At 44.6% G+C, this 14032-nt stretch overlaps 1 protein-coding gene across 1 annotated transcript; it reads left to right on the top strand.

The window, feature by feature from the left end:
- Positions 1-127: 127 nt before the first annotated feature.
- Positions 128-816, top strand: LOC307192384 (translation machinery-associated protein 7-like; the record flags this gene model as incomplete). The annotated part of the gene is made up of 2 exons (XM_079933213.1): positions 128-166; positions 345-816. 2 exons carry the CDS (start codon positions 128-130, stop codon positions 543-545), a joined length of 240 nt encoding a protein of 79 aa, XP_079789339.1. The 3' UTR covers positions 546-816.
- Positions 817-14032: the final 13216 nt, after the last annotated feature.

Raw genomic sequence — 14032 nt, 5'->3', positions numbered from 1 at the left:
ACCACCCATCCTGACCCCTGACACCCTGCTTCCCCACAGCTGGGATTAGGGCGGGAGGAAACCAGGGCATCCGAGACTCCCGCCCCTTTGGGCCGCGGGGCCCGGGTGGGTTTCAGGTCCGCCGTGGATGGGGATGTCCAGCCCGAGCCGCGACACAGCTGAGCGAGTCCGGGAGTGGTTTGGGCTCCTCCCGAGGGGACTCTAGGAAAGGAAGGCAACCCGACGAAAGGCGCAGAGAGCACAGTCCTCAGGAGGACCACGGTCTCTGCAGAAGGGCCCCTAGGACCAAAGGCGTTGGGCGGTTCATTTTGAAACGCCAAGATTCGAATCATTTAAAAGTATAGTTGCGGTCGGGCCGCGAAGGTGGCAAGAAGAATCCCCTGAAGCAGCCCAAGAAGCAAGCTAAGGAGGTGGACGAGGAAAATAAGGCATTCAAGCAGAAACAAGAGGAGGAGCAGAAGAAACTCGAGGAGCTAAAAGCGAAGGCCGTGGGGAGAGGCCCCCCCCCGGCCACAGGTGGAATTAAGAAGTCTGGCAGAAAGTAAGCTGTTCCTTGTGTCTGAGGCTATGATGATCCTTAATTCCATTCCTGTTTAAACATCTGGATTCCCTGCCATAACATCTGTTGCCACCTTTAGCTAGAATGAAGCGTTGTCTTGGAACCTACTGTACATTTAAGAATAAACTTTTGTAAAAAAAAAAAAAACATACAGTGGCTCATCTTGTCTTTCGTTCTTCTCAGCCATTGCTGCCTTAGCTATGAAATCTGCATAAACACAGCCCAGAATCCTGCCAAAGTGTGTTCTTAAGTCTTTGTTCTACCCTGAATTCTGTTCCACCTGGAATTAAACCAACTCATTTGAAATGGCAAAATATATATACATAGTTGCCGTCATAACATAATGCAATACATTGATAAAGTTGCTGTCTTAGGGCAGACGGTGGGGCGTGGGTGTCCCTGACTTAAAAGTTTTGGCTCAGACAAGGGTGTCATAAAACAAGAACACATTGTGCAGATTATGTCAAAAATAATATCTCGATAGAAAAAGTTAGCTAACTCTGGAGTTTCTGTTTGTTTTGGCATTCATCTCCAAGAAAGTCAATGCTGATAGTGTATTTATCCACTATTCCAATGAAAACTAGGCTTTCTTACAAATTCCTATACTAGAGTTGCTCATATGGAGTTTATTGCATAGTGCATGGGTGTTCATTTCCTGTGCCTACTGTAACAAATTAGCACAAACTGTGTGACTTAAAACAACAGAAATTTATTCTCTCACAATTCTGGAGGCCAGAAGTCCAATCTGTATCACCTCCCAAATCAAGGTGTCCTCAGAGCCAACCTTCCTCTGGAGACTCTAGGGGAAAATCTGTTTCCTTGACTCTTTCAAATTCAGGTGGCTGCTGGCATTCCTTGGTTTGTGGCCACATCTCTCCAATCTTCAAAGTTGGCATCTACGAATCTCTCTCTCTCTCTGCTTTGTCTTCAATGGCCTTCTCTTTCTAAGAAAATAAAAAGTAAAAAATTGATTTAGTAGTATCTCATTATCCTTAGCTGCAATACTTTAGCAATTACCAGTGTTATTTCCTAAGGAGATTACCTTAGGAAAATCACTAAGAAAAAGGATTCTCAAGAGAGTAAAAGCAACATAGTTACCCCTACGCTTGCTAAAGCCTCACTTTCCCCAGTTTCTCCATATATCCCAAGCTAGGAGCCTCTTTTCTCACCCGCTGTGTTATTCTGAGCCCTCTCCCTGGTTCTCTCTCTCAGTTCCTCACAACAGCAGTCTCCTCCCCACTATAAGACTATGTACTCCCACCAGTTCTGGATCTCTGAGGGCAAGATGGACAGAGTTTGATGGAAACTGACCACTTTGTGACAACTTTAACCCTCAGAGACACAGAATGGTACCCTCCCGCTAGGTGCTAACTGGTTCAATGCTTCATCCGCGTCATCTTGATCCATCGAAGGCATCAATTCAGAGACCAATTTTCTCTTTCTAGTGCTCACATTCCTACATGATAAACCAAGAGGGGGGAAACAGAAAAATGAAGAAATAAATTGAGATAAAGTGACTATATCAAGGAGTGGGCATCAGGAGTCCACTCATTCATTCAACAAGTATTGACCAAGTGCCTACTGGGTACCTGGGCACTAAGCTGTGCACTGGATATTCAGCAGAAACACCTGACCATTGCTGTCCTCACCCTCAGAGCTACCAGGGAAGGCAAACATTCATCTAGTCATTACAACTCAGTGTTGTGAATGAAGGAGGGCTGGGTTCGCACTTGGCTGAAGGAGCTAACTTAGTTCTGGAAAGGCCTGCTTGGAGGAATTTACGAATACGCGGAGGAATGCGGGGGCTGGAGTGAGACAAGCCTGGCGAGAAGCCTAACAAGGAAAAGTTTGGGTGGAGGGCGGCTGGGGTCGGGATTGCACCTGCAACCCCTTCCGCACCCCACAGGCCCGCTCCCGGAGGGAAGACACAGATTCCTGAAGGAGCCAGGGGTGAAAAGTGGAAGAAAGGAGAAAGAGGAGAAGGAGAATTAAAAGAAGAGGAGGGCTTCTCCCAAAGCCCCCACGGTCCGGTTCGGGTGATGGTGGTGAGGCCCCCGTCAGCTGCCGCTACCTGACGGTTTCCGGATCTATGATTCTAACATTCCGAGAAATAATGAGCCCAACCGTGGTCCTCAGGTGACAATCCCTGCAAGGACTAAAGGCCTACGCCACACAGAACAAAGAATCTAAACGGTATACAAATATATCCCTCTTCCTGGTCCCTGGAGAGGCACTTTCTAGTACCCTCTATCCAACTGTCAGCTCAGTGTGTACTCTCTAGGAAGCGGGGAGGACTGCCTCTCTCGCTGGTTCTAGTTCAGTCTTGGGGAACCCACAGCTTCAGTCCGACAGTTGGGTAGGCCGGGCGTCAGAGTGAGATTTGGAACCACCCTCACAGGTTCCTGGAAGTCGAACAGGGAACTCTGATGACCTTCTCTTTAGAGACTAAATTGATGGGAAAGCATTTAAAATTAGTTCCTCAGGACCGACCGACTTGAGAAAATGTCTGGGAAGCAACTCTGCACCTTTAGGAGGTGGACTTGTCAGCAATTGCCATCGGAACATATACAGAAGTGTAATTCTAGCTTCACCGGGTATGGCCAGAAAGCTTGACATTGAAAACCTATGCCATCCCATCAGCAGCAGAGAATTTCCAAATTTTAGTTCAGAATTCAAAGAGTTCGGATTTCAAAGTCCTGAACGATCCAGGAGCTTTCACAATTCCTCGCTTTGCTTCCCCTGATCCCTTGTCCTGGAATGCCGGTCTCCTCCTCATTCACTCACAGAAACCTTGCTCATTCTTCAAAGCCCACTTCAAATAAGTCAGTTCTCCACCCTGCCTCCGAATCTCTCTCCCTCTCTGTCTCTCTGTCTCTGTCTCTGTCTCTCTCTCTCTCTCTCACACACACACACACACACACCACCGTGATTTTCCACACTTTTTTTTCTTAGCAGATTACTCTTTCTGCCCAATGGAAAACTTGTTCACAATATCTGTCTCCTCCACTCAGCCTAAGCACCACAAATGTAATAAAATAAAATCACATGGATTAGGATATAGTATGGCTGAGCACTTTTTGCGCATTACTCCCCATAACAAATCTATGAGGTAGATTTTTTTTTTTCTGAGGTACACGTGTCTCTCACTGTTGTGGCCTCTCCCGTTGCGGAGCACAGGCTCTGTACGCTCAGGCTTAGCGGCCATGGCTCACGAGCCGAGCCGCTCCACGACATGTGGGATTTTTCCGGACGGGGGCCCGAACCCGTGTTCCCCGCATGGGCAGGCGGACTCTCAACCACTGCGCCCCAGGGAAGCCCTATACAGTAGATTTTTTATTCCCCTTTTACAGATGGGAAAACTGGGGTTTAGGGATGTTAATTGAGAGATAGGAGCGTGCCTTGCTCATTTTTCATCTTCCATAGGGACTAGTGTAGTGCAAACCTACCTTGGCCCTTAAGATTGATTTACTGACCCCCAACTGTTGTCCTTTTTCTTATAGTCATTCAAGTTCTCCCTCTTTCCTCTTGTACTTATGTGGATTTTGGTTTTGTTATATTTTTGCCATTTTCCCTCTGAGTTGACAAGTAATTAGGTAGCAGTATCATGAGCACAGAACCTACTGTGCTAAAATACAGATTAGAGATTCCCTCCCCCCCATGGAGAATAAGTAATAGCTCATAACAGAAGAATAAAAAAAGAAGTCACATCACTTTCGCAGAAGAATCCTTTGTCTCTAATCCAATTAGGTTTGTGTAGGAAAGTTTTAAAATTTAGAAAACGATTAAACACATTCAGGGGTTCTACCCAGACTCCTCCCTAAAAACAGACATATAAAACTAAATGAAGCAAAGGATTCTTGCTGCATATAGAGGAGACAAAATATGACATCATTAAAAGAGGATGTTGTTCAGGAGTGATTGCCATCAGCCCTATAAGGTTGATTTCCTGTGAAACACTAAGCAGAAAGAAACAGAACAGCTTCAGTATATACAGAAATTTGACAAACTATAGTACTTTTATACTTATGGCAAAACAAAATTTCTTAGACAAATTGATCTTACATAGGTGTCAAAGTGTATTAACTCAAGGAGAGTATTGGCAAGATGACAAAGGAGTGTCCCATCTCAAAGAGGTTTTGGAATTTGTGAATTTATATATGGGGGTTGGGGGAGAGCAGGGAATGTGCAATTAGTTAGAAAAAGAGTATTACTGCTTCATTTAACATGATCATAAAAACATCGTGTCCCCATCTGTTGGTAGAGTAAGATCAGGGTCACCATGATCTTTGTTTGGAAGCTTGTGGAGAATTCATATGTGCATTGAACTTTTATAAGAAATGAGAAGGAAATAATAAGTAATACTTCTGTGGCTGCTATTTAGACAAACTATGTAACAAAGATTCGTGCCCCAATACCGTCAGACAGGAGCGAATTAGCACAAAGGCATCAAACCTTGTCAAAAGTCAGAAGGATAACAGAATCTGCTTTTTCTCAAGTAGCTGTCAGTAAATTTCTCAGGTGCGCATTCAGAGATGCTGAATACATCGTTTGCCTGTTTCTTAGTTTTTTGACAGCAGTTTTCCGTTAATAATATGGCCTTCCCCTATTTCCTCTCTTAGAAAACCCCAGACAGATTGTAAATTCATAGCAGAAAACAGGTGGAGGCGCTGGGGAGATCAGGCAGTCCGGAGACCGCCTTGATCCAAGATTAAGTTACCGTGTCAGTATTTCTAGGCCGATCTCCCTTCTCCCAGCTGGATCAGTGAAACTAGAAAACCCGCCGGAGAGAGTGGGTTTCACAATTCCAGCCACTTTCGGGAATTCAGAAACTCGCCCACAACCAGCCAAGGCAAACTTCCAGGAAATAACTTCCCGATTTCTTCCGTCTCATCTTCATTCGTAACTCTCTTTACAAAGTGTTATGCTAATCTCAACCAACTCCTAAAGCTAATCAGTTGCCTCCAAAATTTCCTGCTCACTGGACCATCCAACTGAATAATTAAAATTTTGAAGCATTCAGGATAGTGGCGAGCTTTTTGGTCAATGTCAGGTAGCGTGCTCATTAACAAAATTTTGTAAATAACTGAAATTTACATCATTTGTGATTTTGCGGTTGAATATCAAAAACGTTGCAGAGTTTCTAGGCAGAAAATGCCTCATGAAAATTAAACTTGTATACACTTCAACTTTTAGTCTTATTTACAAGTTTCCCCCTTGGTTTCGCGAAAGCCGAGAGGAAAAAGCATTTTCCCTGACCGGGAATCGAACCCGGGCCGCGGCGGTGAGAGCGCCGAATCCTAACCACTAGACCACCAGGGAAGTTAGTGAAGCGCTCTCAAAATAATGCTACAAAGCTAATGCTCCATACGTATGCATGCGTCACTGCTTTTCTGAATATTCAATAAGGCAATGCAAGATCCCATTCGTTTTATACATGAACCTCCTGTTCCGCACCAACCAATAAAATCTGGACAAGGGGAAGATGTGGCAACGCCCAAGAAGGAGTAATCGGGGCCACGTAGCTGCATAGAGTCTCCTTCCCTGCTCCAGACGTGTGGATTTACTCAGGAATAAATTGTAGATTTAACTAAGTCGTTACGGCAGTTCTTATGACATTAATTTGTAACTGTCTTCTTATCTTTCTCCTCATAAATTGGTGAGCCATTCGAGGATGAAAACCGTTTTTAAATTTATCTTTGGTTTCCTCAAAGTGTTTATGATGATGCTTATCAAATTCTTTATATTTAGTGAATAAAAAGACAGAGGATAAAGTCATAAGACATTATTTGAAGATGTAGTGGGCGGAGTCGAAGTAGCTCAGCTGGGCGAGCGTTAGGCTGGAGATATAGAGGTTCGTGGTTCGACCTCGGGATTCGGCGTGACTCTTTTCGCAAACCACATTAAAACGCTGATTAAACAAATTGCAAGCAAGAACATACCAAAACACGACGCAACTTTTTTCTCAAATTCATAAAAGAAGACAGACGGTTGTGCAATAAAACGATTCTTCCAGTCAGAGTAGCCTAGGGATGGGCTTCTACATCTCACAAAATAAAAGAGGTAGATCCAAACGTGCAGAAGGAAAGCTACTTTCCCTTCTTTGTAATATTTAGTGTGTGTCTTCTTTCTTGGTTCGGGCTCTGTTCCACTCATACTATGTTCCTCTTTCTTCAAACCTATCCCTTCTTCATTCCCATGGAATTATTCCAACAACCGTAAGCCAAAGTCAAGAGACCCCAAAGTACTCCTCTTTCTCCTGTTCATTTCTACTTCATGATCTCCCTTTCCCCCAATCTTATTCTCTGCCAGCTTCTAATGCAAAGGAGACAGGTCATCCAGATAGATATGGAAAAGAGAAGTTTAATATGAGGAATACCAATTGCATTTTATTCTCGACGTCATGTTCCTTCAATAAATATTTATTAAGTGGACTCCTAGGCAACTCTAAAGAGAAAGAGAGAGGCATGGCAGGAGAACTGAAGGAAAGATTCCTGGAAAATGAACTCATCTGAGTTGAATTGAAGAGGTGGCTCCTGGCTGGAAGGGCGGTGGCGGGGCGGCATGCAGGGTGCATGGTAAACTGAGCCTGAGCCTTGAAGGAGAGAAGAGAGTCATGATATTCCTGTAGCTCCCTTTTTCCCTACCTCCTAATTTGGTAGTTCTTCACATATCCCAACCTCTTCCTTCCTACTCAGAGGAAAATTTTCCCTCATTTCCAAGGCTAATGGATATTCCATCTGAGCTTTTGACCCTTCTCCCGATTCCATTCTGCCCTCGTGTCTTTGATTCTCCCTCTTACCTGCCTCTCCTCAAACTACAGAATACCTGCATGTCCATCTTCAGACAACAAAAAAAAGAACACATGCCCTCCTGTCCGGCCCTCATGCTTCTTCCCCAGAATCTTTCCTTCCAGCCACCACCAAACTTGTTAAAGGAACAGTATTTGCCTCCACTTCCTTGCCTCATCAGTTGCTTGCCAGCTGAGGTCTGCCTTCCAAACCTAGGAAACCATTACCATCAACTTCCCAAGTTTCTAATGCTTTGTCTCTTTTTTTGGCCCTAAACTTAATTCTGTGCAGGACACAAACTATTGACAACTCATCCTTCCTGAATCAGTCTTCCTTGGACGTTTTCTTCTCTGTACTCTCCAGCTGTTCTGTTTCCATCTTCCCTCTCCCCCACTTCTAAGGACTCTTTAGAAATGGCTGCATCTCAGTGTCCTGACCTCTGTCTTTTTTTAATTCAATTTTTAAATTATGCATAACTGTAGATTCACCTGCAATTTTAAGAAATAATACAGAAATATCTCATGTACCCTTTACTGAGTTGCCCCCAATGGTGACATCTTGCAAAACTATAATGCAATATCAGGAGCAGGGTATTGATATTGATAAAGTCAAGATACAGAACATTTCCATCACCACTAGGATCCTCATGTTGCCCTTTTATAGCCACAGCCACTTTCCTCCTGCCCCCCCCAACATCTGGCCACCACTAGTCTGTTGTCCATTTCTATAATTTTGTAATTTCAACAATGTTATATAAATGGAAACATATAGTATGTAACCTATTGGGATTGGCTTTTTGCACTCACTGTAATTCTTTGGAAATTCATCCAGGTTGTTGAGTGCTTCAATAGTTCATTCCTTTTTATTACTGAATGCTATTCTGTGGTATGAGTTTACCACAGTTTGAACATTCCCCATTAAAGGACACTTGGGTTGTTTCCAGCTTTTTACTATTATGAATAAATCTGCTATAAATATTTGAGGATAGGTTTTTGTATAAACATCAGTCTTCATTTCTCTGGGTTGAATGTCCAGGAGTGCAACTTCTGGGTGGCATGGTACTTGCATGTTTAGTTTTTAAAGAAACTGTCAAAGTGTTTCCCAGAGTGGCTGCACCATTTTACATTCCCACTAGCAATGTATATAGCCTCATCAACACTTGGCATTGTTACTAGTTTTAGTTTAGCCATTCTGATAGGTATACAGTGACATCTCATTGTGGTTGTAATTTGCATTTCCTCAGTGGCTAATGATGTTGAAAACCTCTCCATGTGCTTATTTGCCATCCATATATCTGCTTTGGTGAAATGTCTCTTTAGGTCTTTTGTCCAATCCAGGAAGAACATTTGTGTACAGGTTTTTGAGTGAGAAGTTCCTGAAAAAACTTGGAAGTTCAGACCTGTGGCAAATCTGTCTTGGATTATACAATTGTCATGCAATGCAATATAATGCAGCAGTATTTACAAAATGCAGTACAGCCTTACTGTTTTGGGAAAGGCTGATTGCAGGGTGGAGAAATCCCCAGGATAATAAGTCACTAAGAAGAGCTTCTTCCAGTGTGGACTGACTACACCACCCTTTTGCACACCCTTTGTGTGCAAAACCTAAAGATAAAGTATACACTAGTGTTAAAAAAAAAAAAAAAGACAGGCCCAAAATGGAGTCATTTATGCTAAGCCTCATTGTCACCAAACCTAGATCTAAGTAGGGCCTCTGCCCCCTAGAAATGTAATCTAAAACCATTCAATCAGGAATCACCTGATCAGCACTACTAGTTAGGTTATCTGTCTGATAGACTCCTGCCACCCCCCTAAAGGAAAGTAACCTAGCAATAGCCAACCTGCTTTTTTGCCTAGTATAACTTCCTTGTTCCTGCTCCCTTCTGCCTACTAAAGTCTTTCATTTTGTAGGGCTCCTCGGAACTCCTCCCTACCTGCTAGATTGGATGCTGCTCGATTGGAATCGATTTTTGCTCAAGTAAAATCTTAAAAATTTTAATATGCCTCAGTTTATCTTTTAACAGTAGTATGTACGCCGCCCCGTGTACTCCGTGAAGTTAGGTGGTCTGCTGTGTGCAAAAATAATGCTGGGGAAAAACGAGTCTTCAAAAAGAGAATCCAGGGAAGATTAAACAAAAGAGACCGGGTCTCGTCGGATGTCCGGGCAGAACTGCAGGCACTGCTCGCAGGCGCGGTCCCACCGCCGCCCAACACGGGGAGTTTGACCTGCTCCGTGTCCGGCCTGGGCCGGGTCCCCCCCTCCTTAGACAACCTGGTACCCCCGGGCTCCCCCGGGAGCCCCATGTTGGTGCCAGGCCCGGTGCGGACGCCCGCTCTACACAGCGCGGTAGTCCCGAACCCCCGGGCACCCACGATCCGCCGACCTCAGCCTCCCGGGAAGCTGGGATTACAGGCGCGCGCCACCGTGCCCGGCGCGGGGAGATGCGGCGCCGCGGGCCTGGAGGCTGCGACCGGCGGCCCTGCCGTGCTGCGCGGCGCGACCTGCGCGGCGACTCCCCTGTGCGCAGCCCACTACCCACTCTAGATTGCTAGAAGGGGCTGATAGAACCGAGCTCAGGAGGCGCAGAAAGCCCTGGCAGAGATGTGAATAAGCTCGGTTTATCGTGTTGTCCTCGGAATCTTTGCAAAAAGGTCTGTTAAACAAATGGCCGTAAATTTAATAAAGGAAAGGGTGAAGGACTGTATTGAGGGTCGTGTTCTTCGCAAACTTCCATACGCATACAAAATCACGGGGGCGGGGGGTCTCGCTAAAATGCAGGTTCTAATGCTGTAGGTCTGGGGTGAGGTCTGAGAGTCTGCATTTCTAAGAAACTACCAGGTTAAGCCAATCAGCGGTCCGTGCTGCAAGTGACAAGGCTGTTGACGCTTTGGAACCAGATGTCTACACATTTTCATTTATTTTAACAGTGGCAGCGTTATGATATTAGAACATTAAAGAGAAAAATAAAAAGATACCCACAGTTCCAACTGATTATGGGCATTTCCCTTCCTTTTTAGTTCCCGCCCTCATGCATACATAATTTTGTGCATGGTTGAAACCAGGACATTTGTACAATGTCATGTTGGGTACATTTTCGTTTTGTGGTAAGTAATAAATATATGCAGAGAATTGTTCAATTACTACTCTGTCAGCCAACATTTACTGAGACCCTTCTTTGTGCCATCTATACTAGGTCCGTCTGGGGAATCGGAGAGTACAAAATGCACTCTTCTGAGGAGCTTATGGCCTGATTTTTTAAAAATACAGACAAGTAAGTCAGTGAGAATTAAGACACACTCGTATTCTTCCATAGATGTAAGGGCAGGATGTTGTGTAGAGAAAATCATCATTACGGGCACCTAACCTAAGATGGGGATGGTTTACTGGAGGAGATGATAGCGGAAGTGTGTCTTAAAGATGAGCTATAATTAGGCGGGTAAGGAAGATGTGATCGTTGTGATTTATAATAAATCTTATTTGGCCTTCCTCACACTTCTGGCACACAGTTCCTAAAACACTGAGACTTTCCTAACTGTTGAGAGCCCTAAAGGTGCCTTTTGTTATGTTAATGAGGAGACTTTGGGAAAGCCCCAGAGATCTCCTAAGGGTGGGCACAGGTTGCCAGGGGCACTAACCGTGTGATTGGGGGGTTGAAATTTTCAGTCCCACCTCCTACCTCCTGGGAGGGAGAGGAGCTGGAGATTAAGTTAAATTACTGATGGCCTACATTTAATGAATTGTGCCTATACAATGAAGCCTCCATAAAAACCAAAAAGGACAGGGTTTGAAGAGTTTCTGGGCTGGTGAACACTTGCAGATGTGGGGACAGTGACCAGCTCAGAGAAGGCATGGAAATTCCATCCTCCCTTTACCCATACCTTGCCCTTTGCATCTCTTCCATCTAGCTGTTCCTGAGTGATAGCCTCTTACAATAAACCAGTAATCTAGTACATAAAATGTTTCTCTGAGTTCTGTGAGCTGCTCTAGCAAATTAATTGAACCCAAGGAGGGGAGTCTGTGAAAATTCCCATCTCTAGTCAGTCGATCAGATGCACAGCTGACGACCTGGACTCATGTTTGGAGTCTGTGGGCAGTCTTGTGGAGCTGAGCCCTTAAGTGGCAAAATCTGATGCTACCTCTGGCTAGGTAGTGTCAGAACTGAGTTGAACTGTAGGACACCCAGCTGGTGTAAAGAATTGCTTGGTGGTGTGGGGGAAATCCCACACGTTGGAATTGTGTCAGTTTTATAGGGCATGGGAAGATTCTCTCCATAAAGCATCAACAGGTGCAAAGCTGAAAAGGTGTGAAAATCCCTAGTTCCTAGTTCCATTAGGCCTGAGCAGAGCATCAACGGTGCATGGGCCAAGAGGAATAAGATTAAGATGAAGCTGCAGATGAAAAAAGAGTTACCTTGTGTGGTAGCTAGTCTCCCAGAACTGACCCCAGTGTAGCAGGTCTCTCAGTAATCACACCTTTGTGTAGCACATTCCCACAGTGAATCTTGGTTGACCAAGTAGAACTTCACTGAAGTGACACTTTGCCAATTCCAGGCCTGCTTGAGTCATAAGAACCCTGGCAGCTTCTGACTGGGTTTCTTGGAATGCTCAATCTGGAAAGCTCCCTCTCAGAACCCAGTCACTGTACTGTGAGAAGTCCAAGCCACATGGGAAGGTCACAGCCAGGCACTCTGGACAGCAGCCTCAACAGAGCTCCTAGCAGGTCACAAACACTAACTGTCACCACCAGTCACGTGAGCAAGCCATCCTGGAGAGCTCAGCCCAGTCAAGTCCTCAGAGGTCTGGGGTTCTTGCTGACACCACATGGAGCAAAATTGCCCAGGTGAGCCCAGTGAACCCACAGAATCAAGAGAGATAACAAAATGGTTTTCTATTGCTATCACAGCAACCTTAGTGGCTTTAAAAAACACAAATTTATTACCTTACAATTTTTCAGGTCAGAAGTGATGGGTATGGTCTCACCATGCTGGAAGCAAGGTATTCGCAGCCTGCATGCCTTTCTGGAGGCTCTAAGGGAGAATTTATTTCCCGCTTCACACTGTTTATAGAGTTTGTTTCTTTGTGGTTGTATGACTGAAGTCTCTGTTTTCTGCTGGCTTGAGCTAGTGGCCACTCCTGGCTTCTAAAGACCGCTACATTCCTTGGTTCTTCAAAGCCATGAGTGATGGGTCAAGTCCTCAAATCACATCCCTTTACCTACTCTTCTGCTTCCTCTGCCACTTGTAAGGACTCTTGTGATTAGGATCATCTCCCCATCTCATGGTCCTCAATCTTAATCACATCTGTGAAGTCCCTTTTACCATGTAAGGTAACATTCACAGTTTCCTGGGATTAGAGAATCTTTTGGAATGTCCATTATTCTGCGTACCACAAGTCACTGTGCTTTGGAATTCTCTGTTACATATTAGTAGATAATGAGAACACATTGCGAGCTGTATCTTCAATGACTTTGAACTTTACCTCGAAGGCTTTGGAAAGACAAAGAAGTACCCTTCTGAACAGAAAGGCCAGTGTAACTGGTATCTTTTGCAAGCTTGTCCTGACTGTACTGCAGAAGTGGGGCCTCAGCTAGCACACAGAGTTCCTTTGTGCAAATTATGTAATAACGACTCATATTGGTGGATGAATAACAGAAAGGCAACCCTCGGGGTTGATAAAGTACAAAAAAAGGAAAATGCCACCTCTGTCCAAGGCTCATGGCTTGACTCTCAGAACTCAGGTCAGACTTCAGCTCCTATATACCTTCTCCACAAGTGTCTTTTATAGGGCACCTGTGTATGACAGCCCTGTGTAGACAAACAATGGGAGACAAGCAAGGTTAGAAGCCCAGAAACCAGATTGGAGGCCACTGCTGTAGCAGAGGAAAGACACGGAGGCAGGATGAGGAGAAAGAAAAAGTAAAACAGTGGTAGTAATCTGGTATGGAATAAAGGAGAGTGATTCAGGAAGTACCAAGGAGGTAGAATTCACGGGACTTGGAAGCTGGTAGAATGTGAGTAAAAGAGAGGAAGGGATTAAAAAGGATGCAAATGTGATGATGCTATTCACCTGCTGTTGGAGGAGAAGCAGGTCTTCGCCAAGGTGATACTTTTCTTACGGAGAAGTGGGATTTGAAAACCAGGGAGGAAACAATGAGAATGACAGGCCTTGAGTCTGGTGCCGTAACACAGTTGTTCATGTAGATGAAGAAATGCTATTGCATGCTAAAATATTTTGAAGCCCTCAAGGTCAGCAAGACTGGATGGAGTTGAAAGAAACGAGGGCTACAGAGCTGATGAGGATATTTTAATGAGAATCTTCTCATACTTGAAGAGAATTGACTCAGAATTTAGAGATCTCAGAAACTGAGGATGAGATAGGAGAATGGGGAGAAAATGTATCCCCTTCCTCCTCACGTCTTTACTTCCCTCTTTCCACAGCTTAGATTTCATGATTAATTACCAGCATTACGAGCTTGTATAACCTTCATCTCCTGTGCCCCACTCTCCACCCTAGGTCAAATCAAACACACCACCACTTTCTCCAAACCTGAATCTGAATAGCTGAATGGATAGAGCATACCCCAAACTGTGCTCCTCCATTTAACCCACTCTAAACCAAACCTTTATCCCCTCTAACTCCACTGAAACTCCCTTGTCGAGTCCCAGCAACCTCCATCTTGCAAATTC

This window comes from Stenella coeruleoalba (genome assembly GCF_951394435.1).
Source record: "Stenella coeruleoalba genome assembly, chromosome: 10".
Lineage (NCBI taxonomy): Eukaryota > Metazoa > Chordata > Mammalia > Artiodactyla > Delphinidae > Stenella > Stenella coeruleoalba.
This window is presented reverse-complemented; position numbering and strand designations above follow the sequence as displayed.